The sequence below is a fragment of the Macaca fascicularis genome, chromosome X, assembly GCF_037993035.2.
Source record: "Macaca fascicularis isolate 582-1 chromosome X, T2T-MFA8v1.1".
NCBI lineage: Eukaryota > Metazoa > Chordata > Mammalia > Primates > Cercopithecidae > Macaca > Macaca fascicularis.
This window is the reverse complement of record NC_088395.1, coordinates 87373794-87392553: the sequence shown is the minus strand read 5'-3', so window position 1 is coordinate 87392553 and position 18760 is coordinate 87373794. Positions and strand designations below refer to the sequence as shown.

The 18760-nt window shown below is 40.5% G+C and overlaps 1 protein-coding gene across 5 annotated transcripts in view; it reads left to right on the top strand.

Moving 5' to 3' along the window:
* Positions 1-15267: 15267 nt before the first annotated feature.
* The window catches only part of BRWD3 (bromodomain and WD repeat domain containing 3), a 134926-nt gene continuing 131433 nt past the window's right edge, over positions 15268-18760 (top strand). For all 5 annotated transcript variants that reach the window (XM_015443968.4, XM_005594021.5, XM_045384127.3 and 2 more), the window contains exons 1-4: positions 15268-15611; positions 15747-15805; positions 16009-16038; positions 16453-16512. In XM_015443968.4, the coding sequence (XP_015299454.1) occupies positions 15581-15611; positions 15747-15805; positions 16009-16038; positions 16453-16512 (180 nt within the window). In that variant the 5' untranslated portion in view covers positions 15268-15580. The remainder of the gene's footprint in view (positions 15612-15746; positions 15806-16008; positions 16039-16452; positions 16513-18760) is intronic.

The window sequence follows — 18760 nt, the reverse complement described above, 5'->3', positions numbered from 1 at the left end:
TAGCTGGGTGTAGTGGCGGGCACCTGTAGCCCCAGCTACTTGGGAGGCTGAGGCAGGAGAATGGCATGAACCCGGGAGGTGGAGCTTGCAGTGAGCCAAGATCGTGCCACTGCACTGCAGCCTGGGTGACAGAGAGAGACTCCATCTCAAAAAAAAAAAAAAAAAAAAAAAAAGAATGAGACAGATGAATTGACAGAGTAGGCTTCAGCAAGTGGGTAATAACAAACTCCTCTGAGCTACAGGAGCATGTTCTAACCCAATACAAGGAAGCTAAGAACCTTGATAAAAGGATACAGGAACTGCTAACTACTATAACTACTTTAGAGAGTAACATAAATGACCTGATGGAGCTGAAAAACACAGCATGAGAACTTCGTGAAGCATATACAAGTATCAATAGTTGAATTGATCAAGCGGAAGAAAGTCTATCAGAGATTGAAGATCAACGTACTGAAATAAGGTATGAAGATAAGATTAGAAAAAAAGGAATGAAAAGTAACAAACAAAGCCTCCAAGAAATAAGGAACTATGTGAAAAGACCAAACCTACGATTGATTGAGGTCCCAGAAAGTGACGGGGAGAATGGAACCAAGTTGAAACACACACTTCAGGATATTATCCCAGAGAACTTCCCCAACCTAGCAAGATAGGCCAACATTCAAATTCAGGAAATACAGAGAACACTAATAAGATACTCCTCGAGAAAAACAACCCTAAGACGCATAATCATCAGATTCTCCAAGATTGAAACAAAGGAGAAAACGTTAAGGACAGCCAGAGAGAAAGGTCAGGTTACCTACAAACGGCAGCCCATCAGACTAAAAGTGGATCTCTCTGCAGAAACCCTACATCCAGAAGAGAGTGGGGGCCAATATTCAACATCCTTAAAGAAAAGAATTTTCAACCCAGAATTTCATATCCAGCAAAATTAAGCTTCATAAGTGAAGGAGAAATAAAATCCTTCCCAGACAAGCAAATGCTGAGGGATTTTGTCACCTCCAGGCCTGCCTTACAAGAACTCCTGAAGGAAGCACTAAAAATGGAAAGGAAAAACCAGTAACAGCCACTGCAAAAACAGGGCAAATTATAATGACCAATGACACCATGAAGAAACTGCATCAACTAATGTGCAAAATAACCAGCTAACATCATGATGACAGCATCAAATTCACATATAACAATATTAACCTTAAATGTAAATGGCTAAATATCCCAATTAAAAGACACAGACTGGCAAATTGGATAAAGAGTCAAGACCCATCAGTGTGCTGTATTCAGGAGACCCATCTTATGTGAAAAGACACACATAGGATCAAAATAAAAGGATGGAGGAATATTTACAAAGCAAATGGAAAGCAAAAAAAAAAAAGCAAGGCTTGCAATCCTACTCTCTGATAAAACAGACTTTAAACCAACAAAGATCAAAAAAGACAAAGAAGGGCATTACATAATGGTAAAGGGATCAGTGCAACAGGAAAAGTGAACTATCCTAAATAAATATGTACCCAATACAGGAGCATCCAAATTCATAAAGCAAGTTATTAGAGACCTACAAAGAGACTGAGACTCTCACACAATAATAGTGGGAGGCTTTAATATCACACTGTCATTATTAGATAGATCAACAAGACAGAAAATTAATAAGGCTATTCAGGACTTGAACCCAACTCTGGACAAAGCAGACCTAACAGACATCTACAGAAATCAACAGAATATACATTCTTCTCAGTGCCACATAGCACGTATTCTAAAATTGACCACATAATTGGAAGAAAAACACTCCTCAGCAAACACAAAAGAACAGAAATCATAACAAACAGTCTCTCAGACTACAGTGCAAGCAAATTAGAACTCAGGATTAAGACACTCACACAAAACCACACAACTACATGGGAATTGAATAATCTGCCTCTGAATGATTACTAGGTAAATAACAAAATTAACACAGAAATAAGTAAGTTCTTTGAAACCAACGACTACAAAGAGACAACATACCAGAATCTCAGGGACACAGCTAAAGCAGTTAAGAGGGAAATTTATAGCACTAAACGTCCACAACAGAAAGTGGGAAAGATCTAAAACTAACACCCTAACAGCACAATTGAAAGAACTAGAGAAGCAAAAGCAAATAAATTCAAAAGCTAGCAGGAGACAAGAAATAACTAAGATCAGAGCAGAACTGAAGGAGATAGAGACACAAAAAGCCCTTCAAAAAATAAATGAATCCAGGAGCTGGTTTTTTGAAAAGATTAACAAAATAGATGGACTACTAGCTAGACAAATAAGGAAGAAAAAAGAGAAGAATCAAATAGGTACAATAAAAAATGAAAAAGCGGATATCACAGAAATACAAACTACCATCAGAGAATACTACAAAACCTCTATGCAAATAAACTAGAAAATCTAGAAGAAATGGGTAAATTCCTGGATACATACACCCTCCCAAGACCAAACCAGGAACAAGGTGAATCCCTGAATAGACTGATAGCAAGTTCTGAAAGTGGGGCAGTAATTAATAGCCTACCAACCAAAAAACCCAGGACAAGACAGATTCACAGCTGAATTCTATCAGAGGTACAAAGAGGAGCTGGTACCATTCTTTTTGATACTATTCCAAACAATAGAAAAAGAGGGTCCCCTCCCTAACTCATTTTACGAGGCCAGCTGATACCAAAACCTGGCAGAGACACAACAATGAAAGAACATTTCAGGACAATATCCCTGATGATGGATGCAAAAATCCTCAATAAAATACTGGCAAACCGAATCCAGCAGCACATCAAAAAGCTTATTCACTACAGTCAAGTCAGCTTCATCTCTGGGATGCAAGGCTGGTTCAACATATGCAAGCCAATAAACATAACCCATCACATAAACAGAACCAATGACAAAAACCATGATTATCTCAATAGATTCAGAAAAGGCCTTTGATAAAACTCAACATCCCTTCATGCTAAAAACTTTCAATAAACTAGGTATTGATGGAATGTATCTAAAAATAATAATAGTTATTTATGATAAATACAAAGCCACTATCATACTGAATGGGTAAAAGCTGGAAACATTTCCTTTGAAAACTGGCACAAGACAAGGATGCCCTCTCTCACCACTCCTATTCAACATAGTTCTGGCCAGGGCAATAAGGCAAGAGAAAGAAATAAAGAGTATTCAAATAAGAAGAGAGGAAGTCAAATTGTCTCTGTTTGCAGATGACATGATTATGTACTTAGAAAACCCCATCATCTCAACCCACAAACTCGTTAAGCTTATAATCTACTTCAGCACAGTCTCAGGATATAAAATCAATGTGCAACAATAACAAGCATTTCTATACACCAACAATAGACAACCAAAGATCCAAATCATGAGCAAACCCCCATTCGCAATTGCTACAAAGAGAATAAAATAGAACAATAGAATACAACTTACAAGGGATGTGAAGGAACACTTCAAGGAGAACTACAAACCACTACTCAACAAAATAAAGAAGGACACAAACAAATGGAAAAGCATTCCATGTTCACGGATAAGAAGAATCAATATCATGAAACTGGCCATATTGCCCAAAGTAATTTATAGATTCAATGCTATTCCCATTAAGCTACCATTGACTTTCTTCACAGAATTAGAAACAACTACTTTAAATTTCATATGGAACCAAAAAAGAGCCCGTAAAGCCAAGACAATCCTAAGCAAAAAGAACAAAGCTGGGGGCATTATGCTATGTGACTTCAAACTATACTACAAGTCTACGGTAACCAAAACAGCATGGTACTGGTACCAAAACAGATATATAGACCAACGGAACAGAACAGAGACCTCAGAAATAACACCACACATCTACAACCATCTGATCTTCCACAAACCTGACAGAAACAAGCAATAGGGAAAGGACTCCCTATTCAGCAAATTGTGCTGGGAAAATTGGCTAGCCATATGCAGAAAACAGAATCCAGACCCCTTCCTTAAACCTTATACAAAAATTAACTCAGGATGGGTTAAAGACTTAAATGTAAAACCCCAAACCATAAAAACCCTAGAAGAAAACCTAGGCAATACCCTTCAGAACATAGGCATGGGCAAAGACTTCATTACTAAAACACCAAAAGCAATGGCAACAAAAGCCAAAATTGACAAATGGGATCTAATTAAACTAAAGAGCTTCTGCACAGAAAAAGAAACTATCATCAGAGTGAACAGACAACCTACAGAATGGGAGAAAATTTTTGCAAGCTACCCATCTGACAATGGTCTAATAGCCAGAATCTTCAAGAAGTTAAAAAAAAATTACGAGAAAACAAACAAACAAACAAACCACCCCATCAAAAAGTGGGCCAGGGATATGAACAGGCATTTCTCAAAAGAAGACATTTAGGGCTGGGCACGGTGGCTCATGCCTGTAATCCCAGCACTTTGGGAGGCCGAGAGGGGCGGATCATGAGGTCAGGAGATTGAGACCATCCTGGCTAACATGATGAAACCCCATCTCTACTAAAAATACAAAAAATTAGCCGGGCGTGGTGGCGGGCACCTGTAGTCCCAGCTACTCGGGAGGCTGAGGCAAAAGAATGGCATGAACCTGGGAGGCAGAGCTTGCGGTGAGCAGAGATCACGCTACTGCACTCCAGCCTGGGCGACAGAGCGAGACTGCATCTCAAAAAAAAAAAAAAGACATTTAGGCAACCAAGAAATATATGAAAAAAGGCTCCTCATCACTGGTCATTAGAGAAATGCGAATCAAAACCACAATGAGATACCATGTTATACCAGTTACAATGGTGATTATTAAAAAGTCAGGAAAGAACAGATGCTGGTGAGGCTCTGGAGAAATAGGAACACTTTTACACTGTTGGTGGGAGTACTAATTAGTTCAACCATTGTGGCAGACAGTGTGGCTATTCTTCAACGATCTAGAACCAGAAATACCATTTGACCCAACAATCCCATTACTGGGTATATACCCAAAGGATTATAAATCATTCTGCCATAAAGACACATGCACATGTATATTTATTCTAGCACTATTTATAATAGCAAAGACTTGGAACCAACTCAAATGTCCATAAATGATAAAATGGATAAAGAAAATGTGTCACATATTCACTATGGAATACTATGCAGCCATAAAAAAGAATGAGTTTATGTCCTTTCCAGGGACAAGGATGACACTAGAAGCCATCATTCTCAGCAAAGTAAAACAGGAACAGAAAACCAAACACTGCATGTTCTCACTCATAAATGGGAGTTGAACAATGAGAACACATGGGCACAGGATTGGAACATCACACACTGGGGCCTGTCGGGGGGTGGGGTGCAAGGGGAGGGAAGGCATTAGGACAAATACTTAATGCATGCAGGTCTTTAAGCCTAGATGATGGGTTGATAGGTGCAGAAACCACCATGGCACCTGTATACCTATGCAACAAACTTGCATGTTCTGCACATGTATCCCAGAACTTAAAGTAAAATTAAAAAGAAAAAAAAAAAGATGGTCGTGTGAGTTTTGTCTTGTATTCTGTAAATATTGTGTATTACTAATTGTTTTTCACACGTTATACTTACCTTGCATTCCTTAGATAAATCCCATTTGATAATAGTTTATAATCCTTTTTATATGTTCGAACTTATATTACTGGCATTTTGTCCGATTTTTGCATCTATATTCATAAGAGATAAATTTTTTTTTTTTGAGACGGAGTCTCGCTGGAGTGCAGTGGACGGATCTCAGCTCACAGCAAGCTCCGCCTCCCGGGTTTACGCCATTCTCCTGCCTCAGCCTCCCGAGTAGCTGGGACTACAGGCGCCTGCCACCTCGCCCGGCTAGCTTTTTGTATTTTTTTTAGTAGAGACGGGGTTTCACCGTGTTAGCCAGGATGGTCTCGATCTCCTGACCTCGTGATCCGCCCGTCTCGGCCTCCCAAAGTGCTGGGATTACAGGCTTGAGCCACCGCGCCCGGTCAAGAGATAAAATTGACAGGTTTTTTGGCTGGATGTGGTGGCTCACACCTGTAATCACAGCACTTTGGGAGGCTTAGGTGGATGGATCACTTGAGGTCAGGAGTTCGAGACCAGCCTGGCCAATCTGATGAAACCCCGTCTCTACCAAAAATGCAAAAATTAGCCAGGCATGATGGCACACGCCTGTAATTCCAGCACTTTGGGGAGGCCAAGGTAGGCTGATCACGAGGTCAGGAGTTCAAGACCATCCTGGCCAATCTGATGAAACCCCATCTATACTAAAAATACAAAAATTAGCTGGGCGTGGTGGCACATGCCTGTAGTCCCAGCTACTCAGGGGGCTGAGGCAGGAGAATCGCTTGGACCCAGGAGGCGGAGGTTGCAGTGAGCCGAGATCGTGTCACTGCACTCCAGCCTGGCGACAGAGTGAGACTCTGTCTCAAAAAAAAAAAAAAAAAAAAAAAAAAAAAAAAAAAATTTCTCATGATGTTTTTGTTTGCTTGTGACATCAGGGTAATACTGGCCTTATAGAATGAGTTGGGAAATGTCCACTTCTCTTTCATTTTTTTGAAGAATTTTAAAGAATTGCCATTAATTCTTATTTATTTATTTATGTAGAGACAGAATCTCACTTTGTCACCCAGGCTGGAGTGCAGTGGTGTGGTCATGGCTCACTGCAGCCTTGATCTCTTGGACTCAAGTGCTCCTTCCACCTCAGCCTCCTTAGTAGCTGGAACTGCAGGCATGAACTACCACACTTAGCTAATTTTTGTATTTTTTCTGTGGACATGAGGTTTCACCATGTTGCCCAGGCTGGTCTCGAACTCCTGGGATGAAGCAATATATCCATGTTGGCCTCTCAAAGTGCTGAGATTACAGGTGTGAGCCACTATGTCCAGCCTATGAATTCTCCTTTAAATGTTTGATATAATTAACCAGTGAAGCCATATACGTGTAGGCTTTATTTGTTGAAAGGGTTTTTTTTTTTTTTTTTTTAATTATTAGCTCAATACTTTTATTTTAAATATATTTAGAATTTCTATTTTTTTCCTTGAGTCCATTTTGATAGATTATGTATTTCTAAGAATTTTCCATTTCATTTAGGTTATCTAATTGGTTGGCATACACTTCTTCTCAATATTATAACCCTCTCTTGTTTCTGTGAGTTTGGCAGTAACATCTCTTTTATTCCTGATTTCAGTAATTTGAGCCTTCTCTCTTTGTTTTTCCTTGGTCAGCCTTTATTGTATTCATCTCAAAGTAATTTTCTAATTTCTCTTTTGATTTCTCTTTGACTCATTATTTAGGAATGTGCTCTTTTCTTTTCTTTTTTTTTTTTTTAAGTGACAGAGTCTCACTCTGTTGCCCAGGCTGGAGTGCAGTGGCACAATCTCAGCTCACTGCAACCTCCGCCCCCGGGGTGCAAGTGATTCTCCTGCCTCAGCCTCCGAGTAGCTAGGATTACAGGTGCCTGCCACTGCACCAAGCTAATTTTTGTATTTTTAATAGAGACAGGGTTTCACCATCTTGGCCAATCTGGTCTTGAACTCCTGATCTCCTGATCTACCCATCTTGGCCTCCCAAAGTGTTGGGATGACAGGCATGAGCCACTGTTCCCGGCCTTCATTTTTTTTTTTTCTTTTTTTTTTGGAGATGGAGTCTCACTCTGTTGCCCAGGCTGGAGCGCAGTGGCGCGATCTCAGCTCACTGCAACCTCCGCCTCCCAGGTTCAAGCAATTTTCCTGCCTCAGCCTCCTGAGTAGCTGAAATTACAGGTGCATGCCACCACACCGGCTAATTTCTGTATTTTTAGTAGAGACGGAATTTCACCATGTTGGCCAGGCTGGGCTTGAACTCCTGACCTCGTGATCTGCCTGCCTTGGCCTCCCAAAGTGTTGGGATTATAGGCATGAGCCACCACACTGGCCTTGTTATATTAATCCTATTTATAATTTCTTGTTCTCTGCATCTGTTCCTGTGGCTTTAAGGTGCCATCTGGAATTACTTCCATATCCCAATACGGCTTTGTTCCAATCCATCTTCTTTTTGCTGTTATTGGCAGATACATAATATTTCTATATGTTATAGGGTGAACCATGCATTACATACACATTGTTTCATAAAACTGTTTTCTAAATAATTTAAGAAAGGAGAATAAATACGCATTTATATTCCCTTTTATAATTACATAACTATCTTTACCATTGCTCTTTGTTTTTCGTGTGGATTTGAATTACTTTCTGGATTCAGTTGCTTTCAGCTTAAACAATTCTCTTTGGTATTTCTTGTAATGTAGGTCTGCTAGAAACAAACTTTCTCACTTTATGTGGAAAAGTTTTATTTCATCTTCAATGTTAAAGTTAGCTTTGCTGAATATATGATTTTTGTTTAATGAATGTTTTCACTGGGCACATTGAGTATGTTATCACACTGCCTTCTGGCCTCCATTGTTTCTGGTGAGAAGTCAGCTTTTAATCTTCCTTTGTAAATTTCTAAGTGATGAGTCATTTTTCTCTTGCTGCTTTCAAGATTTTCTCTTTGTATTCTAGCATTTTTATTATAATATGTCAGCTTGTGGATCTCTGCATTTATCTTACTTGCAGTTCATTGAGCTTTCTGCATGTGTTGATTAATGTTTTTCAATAAATTGGGAAGTTTTTAGCCATTATTTCTTTATTTTTTTCTGCTTCCTTCTCTTTCTTTCCTTCTAATAGTCCCCTTACACATATGTTGGTGCATATAATGTCCCATAATTCTCTGAGGCCCTCTTCATTTTCCTTCATTCTTGTTTTCTCTGCTCTTTAGAGTTAATATGCTCTATTAATCTGTAATCAAGCTTGTTAATTCTTTATTCTCCCAGTTCAAATGGACTCTTGTTCCCTCTAGTGAGTTTTTCATTTCAATTATTGTTCTTTTGAACCCCAGAATCTCTATTTCATTTTTAAAAATCTTTCCTCTTTTTATTTATATTCTCTGTTTGATTTGACATTAACATCACACCTTCTTTCATTTCTTTAATACTAGTTTCCTTTAGTCCTTCAAATATATTTATCATGGTTACTTTGAAGACTTTGTCTACTAAATCTGACATCTGGTAATTTTCATAGGCAGTTTCTGTTGCCTGCTCTTTTGGTAGTGTACAGTTTATACTTTCCTGTTTATTTGCATGCCTCAAAGTTTTTTGTTAGAAACTAGATATTTTAGATAACATATTGTAGCAACCCTGGGTACTTGTTCTTCCCACTGCAGGTCTTATTATTTTTGTGTGCTTATTAACTTCATTGTGTGAAACTGCTGATGTTGTTGGTCGGGGGGTACAGTCTTGGGTAGGCACATAATTACCCTGGGATAACACTGATTTTGGCAGGGCTCCCTTTAACTGCCTCTTTCCCCGACCACAGCCAGCTCTTATATCACTCTAATTAGCTGCTGATTGCCGTTTTGTTTTCGACAACACCCTGGGGCATAAACTGCTTCACAGACTGATCCCATCAAATTTGGGCACCTTAGTAGGAATATTTTCTTAGGTTAGTGTTTAGGACTTGCTCTGACTCTTGGAGGACTCTTTTTTGCTGCCTTTTCCCTCTGTCTTCTCTCCAGTAAACTGGCTGGCCTACAGTTTAGCCTATAATTTTAATAAATTTATCAGTTTTCTCCCCCTTCTTTGTTCTTGACAGCACCCGTAGGCTTGAATTTTTCCACACCCAGTTGCAAATAAAGTCAGTTATTTTAAGGAGAGATTCAGAGCTCTCTCTTTTAAGGCCTACCTTTCCCTTAGGGCAGAATCTCTGAGCCACAGTTCTGGTCCTGGAGACTGGAACAATGGCACAATTCTCTCTGATATCTCTGCTTGAGAATACCAGTGCTTGGTGGAGGAAGAAGACAATAGCCCTAAATCTCTTTAGCTTGCCTCTCTTAGAATACATCTACTGCTCCTTAATCCAGGGCCAGGGAGATTGATGCCCTAGTATGCTCAGTACCACCAATGCTCAAGATTTAGCTTTGTCCTATGGTTAGGGGCAGGGTGGAAAAAAGGAGCCACCACCTCTTAGCCATACCAAACCAGAACTTAGCCTCAGCAACAGGTAATTGGGGGAAGCATGAGAAATGGTGATGTCCTGCTCCTCCTAGGAAGATAGCCCTCTAACTGAGATCTAGGAGGAATAAGGAGTCTTGTATTTTTGGATATTTCAGTCTAGAGTAGAGCTCCCCTCTTCACTAGGCTGGGAGGCAAGGTTGGAAGAGTGGGTTTTGGTTCATTTACCACAAACTTTCACTGTTCTTAAAATTTTAGTAGCTTTTTCTTGAATAAATGATTTTTCATTTGTTTAATGTCATTAGAAACATTTCCAGAGACTTTAGATGGTTGTTTATATAATTTTCACCAGTTTCACTATGAGCTGGTTCACAAAGTTCCTCAGGCTGCATGACAGAAGTGGCATGTATCAATTTACATGTAATGTTAGTATTGATGTAGGTGGAATTATACTATATTAATTTGTTTTTGATATCTCATGTCTTTTTTGTTCTATTCCTCCTTTCCTGCTTTCTTTGGTACTAAGTAAATATTTCCTAGTAAAATTTTTTATTTTTTCCACTATATTTAAAAAATTTTCTTAGTGGTTGCGCGATGGTTTGCCATATGCTTCTTAGCTAATCAGAATATACTTCATTTTTTAAAATTTAATTTAATTTTTTTTAGAGACAAGGTCTTGCTCTTTTTCCCAGAGGTGAGTGCAGTGGTGCAATCACAGCTCACTGCAACCTCAAAATCCTGGGCTCAAGTATCTTCCCACCTTAGCCTCCTGAGTAGCTGGACCTACTGGCGTATGCCACCACACCTCACTATTTTTTGTTTTTCTTTGCAGAGACAGGGTTCTCACTATGTTGCTTAGCCTGGTCTCAAACTTCTAGCCTCAAGCGATCCTCCCACCTTGGCCTCCCAAAGCACTGGGATTACAGGTATGAGGCACCATGCCCAGCCTTATACTTCATGTTTCTATTATCTCTTTTGAGGTATACAAATGCTACTCTTTTATAGCTCTATTCCCTCTTGTCTCTTTTTTCCATTATTATTCATATTACATCCATGTAATATGTTAAAATATGTTAATATATTATGATGCATGTAACATATTAAACATAATACATTATTTTATTACTCTATATATTTTTTTTAAAAAGCTGAGATAATAAAAGGAAGCAACTATTTACTTACAGTTATATTAATCTTATTGATTTAACACTTCTGTTCTTCCATCTCAGTATTTCCTACCATTTTTCTTTTCTCCTGCCTTCCTAGGGAGAACCATTACGTTTTTAACATTTATATTCCATTAGAATGTGATTTTTTTCTTTTTTTAATTTGAGATAGAGTCTCACTCTGTTGCCCAGGCTGGAGTGTAGTGGTGCGATCTTGGCTTACTGCAACCTCTGCCTCCTGGGTTTAAGCAATTCTTGATTCTCATGCCTCAGCCTCCTGAGTAGCTGGGATTACAGGAGTGCACTACCATATCCGGCTAAGTTTTGTATTTTTAGTAGAGACAGAGTTTTGCTATGTTGACGAGGCTGGTCGTGAACTCCTGGCCTCAAGTGATCTGCTCGCCTTGGCCTCCCAAAGTGCTGGGATTACAGGCATGAGCCACTGAACCCGGCTTAAAATATGCTTTTTAAAGACCAAAGTAAAATAAAAATGTGTTGGTGGATTGAATTGTGTCCTCCCAAAAGATGTCCATGTCCTAACCCCAGTAATTGTGAATATGATCTTACTTAGAAATAGGGTCCTTGTGGGTGTAATTAAGTTAGGGTTCTGGAGATGAGATCATCCCGGATTAAGGGTGAGCCTGAAATCCAATGACTTATAAGAAAAGGGAGAGGAAGATTTGACATGTCATATGAAACAAGGCCTTATGAAGGTGGAAGAGGACATTAGAATTATGCGCTCACAAACCAAGGAATGCCAGGAGCCACCAGAAGCTGGAAGAAGAAAAGGATTCTCCCCTAGAGCATGGTCTTGGCAAACACCTTGATTTTGGACTTCTGGCCTCTAGAACTGTGAGAGAACAAATTTCTGTTGTTTTAAGCCACCCAGATTGTAATAACTTGTTATGGCAGCCCTAGAAAACTAGTATACCTACCAAGTAAACATTCCAGATTTATCTTCTACGTAAATCAATTTTTGCTTCAGTTTATAAAAACTTTCCTCCCTGTCCATGTAAGACTTTGGCCACAGGGTTTAGAGCAGTGATTCTTTTGTTACAAAATACTTCAAACATTAGTCCTCATTTATTAGTATTGATCTTGAACAACAAACAAACACATTTCATGGGAACACATACATTTCAATAACTTTCCTATTCCCTATCTAGGCATTACAATCAAGAAAGTAGCAGGGAAGTTGTGCCAATTCATCAATTTGTTGCTTATCATCTCCAAATTCACCATTATTGACTGCTCTGTGAAAATGGATCTGAGCCATTTAAGTATTTTTCCTTTTGTCAGCTGGCACTGAAGCTTTTCCAGTAGAGGAAACTGGAAAGATGGTGCAGAAAGAAAAGGTTTTGCTCCCTGCTTCTGGCCGGCTTACTGGGTAGGGTGTTCCTGCAGCTTGTGCAGCTCTCTCCAGTGGCTGGCTTCTGTGCTGCAGTTTTGGCAGCATCAGGCAGCTTCCCCTGGCACCCTCCCTCTTGCAGTTTTTGTAGTAAAGTTCCTCTGCTGAAATACTTCCCTATGAACATCCTTCTCAGGCACTCTAGCAGGCTAATTGCAGAGGGTGGGTTTCCAGCAAGTTCTAGAATGCAGAGTTCCAGTAATTTCCAGAGGTTGGAGTTTCAGCAAGTTCTGCCTGTAAGGAAATACAGAATCTTCCGGCCGTAGAGTGAGTGTCCACTGGCTGTGTTCTCTCCAAGAAGGTCTGGATCTCAGCTAAGGGCAGAGAGTAAACGTGGAGGGTGCTTCATCTCAGTTCCAGGGGTAGTGGCTATCATATCTACTATTATATACTTGCTATATCTATGGTATTTAGAGTTCTCTTTACTTCTTTACTTCTCTTTACTTCTTGCTAGCTAAGCCCTCATCATTCCAATTTCCTGTTATCATTAATAATTATTTATCTTAAACTTCCCTTATTCAAATGATCATGGGCTTTTTCCCTCCTGAATGAACTCAGACTGATACACAGGCGATCATGGAATCGCCACATAAATTTTGAAAGAGTACACAAATATATTTTCACATGAATTTTATAACAATTCCTTGAAGTAGACATGGCAAGTACTATTTATTATTCACATTTTACAGGTGAGGAATGAGGTTCACAGGCTGTGAGTGAACCAAAGTCATAGTCATTTTTATCATTTGTAAAATGAGAATAACAATCGAACCTGTCTCCTAGGGTCATTGTAAAGATTAAATGAGGTAAGCACGTAAAAGTGCTTAGGAGATGATAATGGCTTGTTAAGTGTTAACTGTTACATACAGGTCAAACATCCCTAATCTAAAAATCCAAAATTCAAAATGCTCCAAAATCCAAAATTTTTGAGTGCCAACATGACACAAATGGAAAATTCCACATCTGACCTCAAGTGGAGGATCACAGTCAAAAGGCAGTCAAGACTTTGTTTCATGCACAAAGTTATTGAAAATATTATATAAAATTATCTTCAGTCTATGTGTATAAGGTATAAATGAAACAAATAAAATTCACATTTAGACTTGGGTCCTATAGCTGAAATATCTCATTATGTATATGCAAATATTCCAAAATCTGAAAAAGTCCCAAATCCAAAGTATTTCTGGTCCCAAGCACTTTGGATAAGGAACACTCAACCTGTACATTATACTTGAACTATAAAAGTATTTAGTCTGGTATTTTGCCAAACTACTTGCAATAAGTTGTCTGGGTCTCATGTATCTTTTTGTATCATTTTGTTTTACCAATTATTTGTATTTGTTTTGTCAAGTTGCATAGCAATAACAACCAAAGATAAGCCTATCACTTCACAATTACCTCCTGTGGTTATTGCTTTCTGAGGAGAAAAAAAAAAATTACAAGTGAGAGCTAATCAACCTAGGCTAAGTTTGGTCAGCTTAGAAATTCAAGGCCCACTGTGGTCAATGGCAGAGCTCTGAGTGAGGAAACCCAATTCCCAAGAATATAGTCCTAAATTTAGACGAACCTTCAAATTGGAATATTTCAGTGTAAATAATACATGCAACTTAAAATGCATTTCTAGTATCATCAGGTTTAGGTGAGGGAGTGCGGTGAGGACAGGATGTTAAGGGAAAGTAGGGAAGAAAAGGACCTAGTTTACTAATCTGTGTCAATTATCATACCAACCCCTTTGATCACTGAAGATTTCAGCAACCAAATACTGAAGGTCACTGCGGTACCAAGAGTTGGGGTTATATATTAAACAGTGTAGTCCCGAACCTGTAGAAAACTATTGAAACCTTGCATAGAGATAGGCAAAAATACAGAAAGATTATTGAAAACTCTTGGTTAAAGTACTTCAGTAGTATTTGAAAACACAATAGGAAATTACCCTGTAGGAATGGGATAGATACGGCACGTGTTAAACTTTCAGAAGGGGGAACATGCTTCACGGTTGACTGCAAATTTCTCATGCAATACTTGTCAGAATCCGGGAGCATTTTAAGTGGTCTTCTAACAATATAAGCCCCGCATTTTTGACTGGTAAGTACAACATTTTCATTTGGTTACTACTACTACTACTACTAATTTTAAACAGAAACAAGTCACGACCAAATAGCGACTCTTATCCTCCCCCAGGCATAAAACCCTTTAGCCAGCTAGCCGCCTTTCCACGGGGTAGAGTGTAAACAAACAAATAAAACCGCTTTGGTGCCGGGAGGAAAAAGGGGAAAGGAGTCGAGTCAAAACACCTTCTCTCAAGTTCCTCAGGATCAACCCAGGGGGAAGGGTCCTCCACCGGAAAGGGCCGGATTGCCTTCACAGGAAGGGCAAGTCACTCCGGAGCTCGCAGACGCGAATGCCACCACAGAGTTCCAAGACGGCTGCCAGAGCGTCGGCCGTCAGTTAGCACCTCCCCCTCTTTCCCAGAGCTGTAGCTAAGCAACCATCGGGCTCCGGGAGAGTCTAGGCTCGGCTGCTGTATTAGTGCCTCTAGCGGGGAACTATGAGCACTGCAAAACCCTATCACCATTTTTACCCTCCCCTCTCTCCACCCCCTTTGCCCCCGCCCACCTCTTCGCCACTTCGGCTCCTCCCTCTTCTTCTCGCTCCGTCTATTTCTCTCTCTCTCTCCGCCCCCCCACCCCCCGCGTCTCTCTCTCTCTCTCTCTCTCTCTCTGTACTCTCTCCCTCTCTCTTCTCTCTCTCTGTCTCTCTCACTCACTCTCTCCTTCTCCCTCTCCCTCTCCTCTCTCTCCTTCCTCCTCCGCCTCCTCAGCTCTTGGGCTAGAATATCTATGGGTCGAAACGTGATGCGATGAATTCGAGAGAGAGCGAAACTAGGACGAGGAGTGCGGCGGAAGCGGCGGGACTCCCGGGCATGGGGGCTTCACCACAATAGAGGCAGCACCCCCACCCGCCCCCGCCAGCCCCTCCGGAGCGAAGCCCCCAAACCCCCTCGGGAAAAGGATGGCGGCGGCACCTACCCAGATCGAAGCCGGTGGGTAGCTGTGTCGGGGGGTGGGGGGTGCTAAGGGAATGGGGGCTTAGCGCGAAGGCTGTCAGTTTCTTTTGAAAAAGCTTCTATTTCTCTTCTCTTCATCCCTCTCAACCTCTTTTCCCCCTTCTTCCCTAGAGCTGTATTACCTGATCGCTAGGTTCTTGCAGTCTGGACCCTGCAACAAATCCGCTCAGGTAAGGGGAAGAAAGAGATCTGGGAGTCGTGGTGAATGATCCCAGTGGGGAAATCGAGGCAGCGGGACGAGCAGTTCCGCTGAGGGTGAGGGATAGGCCGGCCTTGACTAGTCAAACAGTCAGCGGCTGGGCTTTAAGTGTGGAGGGAGGAATGGGTTGTTGGCCCGAGCTGCTCCTCATATCTGTGTTTCCCTTTTGCTCAGGTGCTAGTGCAGGAGCTCGAGGAGCATCAGGTACGGAGCCCCTTCGGGAAGGGTGGGGAGGGTTGAGGTGAGACTGGAGGAGAAGGGGAGGGCAAGTCAGGGGCGGAAGACTGGCCGGGATAGAGGCTTCGATCTGGGTACCCGTTGCTGTTGTCACCGGGGTGAATTGGCTTCTTCCCTCAAAAGGGGCAGACAACGCTGGGGTCTTAACTCGTCTCCGCTTTATGCTTGTGGGAGGCGGTTTTTCAGGATTTCCTTTTCCGCGGCCCCCCTTCCCCCCCCATATACTCGTCTAGCTCTGAGCCAATAGCTATCAGGCCGAGAGAAATAAAGACGCTAAAGTGTTGAGGCTGGGACACAGGTTGGGTCCAGTTGATGGGGAGCGGAGGCTTTTCCTTCATCATTTGCCCCCCCCTTCCCCCTTTCTTTTCGTCCGGCCCCCAGCTGATTCCGCGCCGCTTAGATTGGGAGGGGAAAGAGCACCGAAGAAGCTTCGAGGATCTGGTGAGTAAAGTTTTCATTTCAACTTAACCTAACTCTTTCACCACTCCCTCCCCACCTTGTACCCCCAACCCGCTCCCCACCTCTCAGCCGACGAGGTTCTAGAGCTCAGTGCAGAGCCAAAGAACGACTGCCCCTTCCCCCATCCCTGCTAGTCGGAAAAAGGGTACCTTGCCCTCCCCTTGGCCCTGCTTGTTTCCACCCGAAAACTTTGAAGAATGTGAGTTGATTATCAGAGGTGCCGTGTTGTGGATTATGAATATGTTACAAACATTGGGGAAGGCCCATTGTAGGCGGAAAAGGGAGAGAAACCAAGGGGTTATCTTGGGGCACGTACTAAGGTCTGACGCTGGCCAATGACAGCGTTGGTAACAGCCCGGAGTTCCGGATTAGTGGAAGAAAACTGGTTTCTGGTTGGTCCTGGCCTGAAATACGGGAACTAAGGCCAGGCTTGGTCTTTTTTTGGGGGGGGGGTTAAGGGGGAGGCGTGGGAGGAAGGGGCTCTGGAGGGGAATTGACGGACCAGGGATTAGGTAAAACGACATAATTAAAAATAATAAGGAACGTCAAGCCAATTTCAAATTTTGCCGGTTAGGTGATGGTCTACTGAGTAAAAGCATAATCGTTATGTATCTCTGATTTTATAAGCTCATTCAATCACCAGTTAAGTCGCATTTTCATAGACCTGTTTTCACTAAATAAAAACTGAGTTATCACTTTTTGAGAATTGGTGAAACACGATTTTGGGTTTACAGGGAGACAACAATGGACATATTTGAAAATGGAATATACTTTAGTGAAGGACCAAAGGCATTGGATTGTCTGCGTTGTTTCTTCTGCAAATATAATTCATAGTATAAATATACTTTGTATTCAGCATTGACACACAAAAACAGGTGATCCTTTTTATTTTGCGGGGGAGGTTCCCTTGTGTTAGCTGCTGCCACAGTGCATTGGAGGGTAGTGAAAGGAGAAAGGAATGATGTTACTAAAATCTAAATTCAGCTATCTTCCCTTCAAATAAGATCCAAGTGGAGGAAAATCGGACAAAGTTAAAGAAAGTTGGAGGTGTATGGTAGACTCTAAATATAAATGATTTAAAATTTGCTTGCAATAGGACTATATTTAAATTGCTTTAGTGTTCATTTTGTTATTTTTGTTTATATTATAACAGTGAGGCCACATTTTTATCAAGTCTACCGATTGTATAGTTGTCTTATATTTTGCAAGTCACAGAAAATGGTATAATTGTGATAAGGGTAAACTCGACCATCTGTACTATTATTAGTAACAATTTCTCAGATGGAGAAAAATTAGTTTTGAAAAACTTCATGTACTGCCAGGTTAATTTGTAGTCAGTCTTTCTGTTGGACTTAAGTCTTTCCCTCCCCCTAAAAGAGGCAAAAACAACAATGCCTACTAATATGTTTTAACACTTAATGACTGTTACAGGTTTTTGTATATAGTTTCAATACTGAGGTGTATTGAAAATGTTTTCCTTTACATTTGTCCCTCTCACAGCCTATATGTGTTTTTTTAAGCAAGTGACAAAGGAGATTAAAAAGGAAAAGCTTTTTTGAAACTAACTTGACGGTGATAAAAAGGAAATGAAAATCAAAGTAATTAAAAAATAGAGTCTTCTGACCAAAAAAACCCCAACCACCCAGTTTACTAGACTTTTCCTCATATTGTAAAGACATATTTTTACATAATTGTGATCAGTGTCCATTTTATGCTTCATATTTTTCTTAACATTGAAAAATGTACTTGTGTATTTGAATACTCATCATTATTTTAATGGTAAGAAAAAATTCAGTTGTATTTAAGGTACTATATAATTTGAACCAAGCTTCCAGCTGAGCATTTGAGCTACTTCCAGACTTTTACTAATAACTTTGCATAGTTAGGTGGTCTTTTTCTGCTTTTCACTTTCTCCCCTATCCCTTCTGCCCCCAGTTATTTTCCTGGACTTTATTCCCTAAAGTGGAGTTACCAGTTCAAAGGGTCTCATGAGTTTTATAGCTCTTGTCATATATTGTTTGCTCTCCAGAAGACTGTACTAATTTATAATGTCATAATCTAGGTATTTAGAGTGAGTTTTTTAATAGTTTTAAATCATTCGGTTTCTTTAATATTTAATAGATGTCAGTAGCTCTTGGTTGACTTAGGTAGCTTTTTTTCATTACTGGTGAGGCTTGACCTTTAAGGAATTAAAAAAAATTGTTAATTCTTACATATACTCAATTTTAAT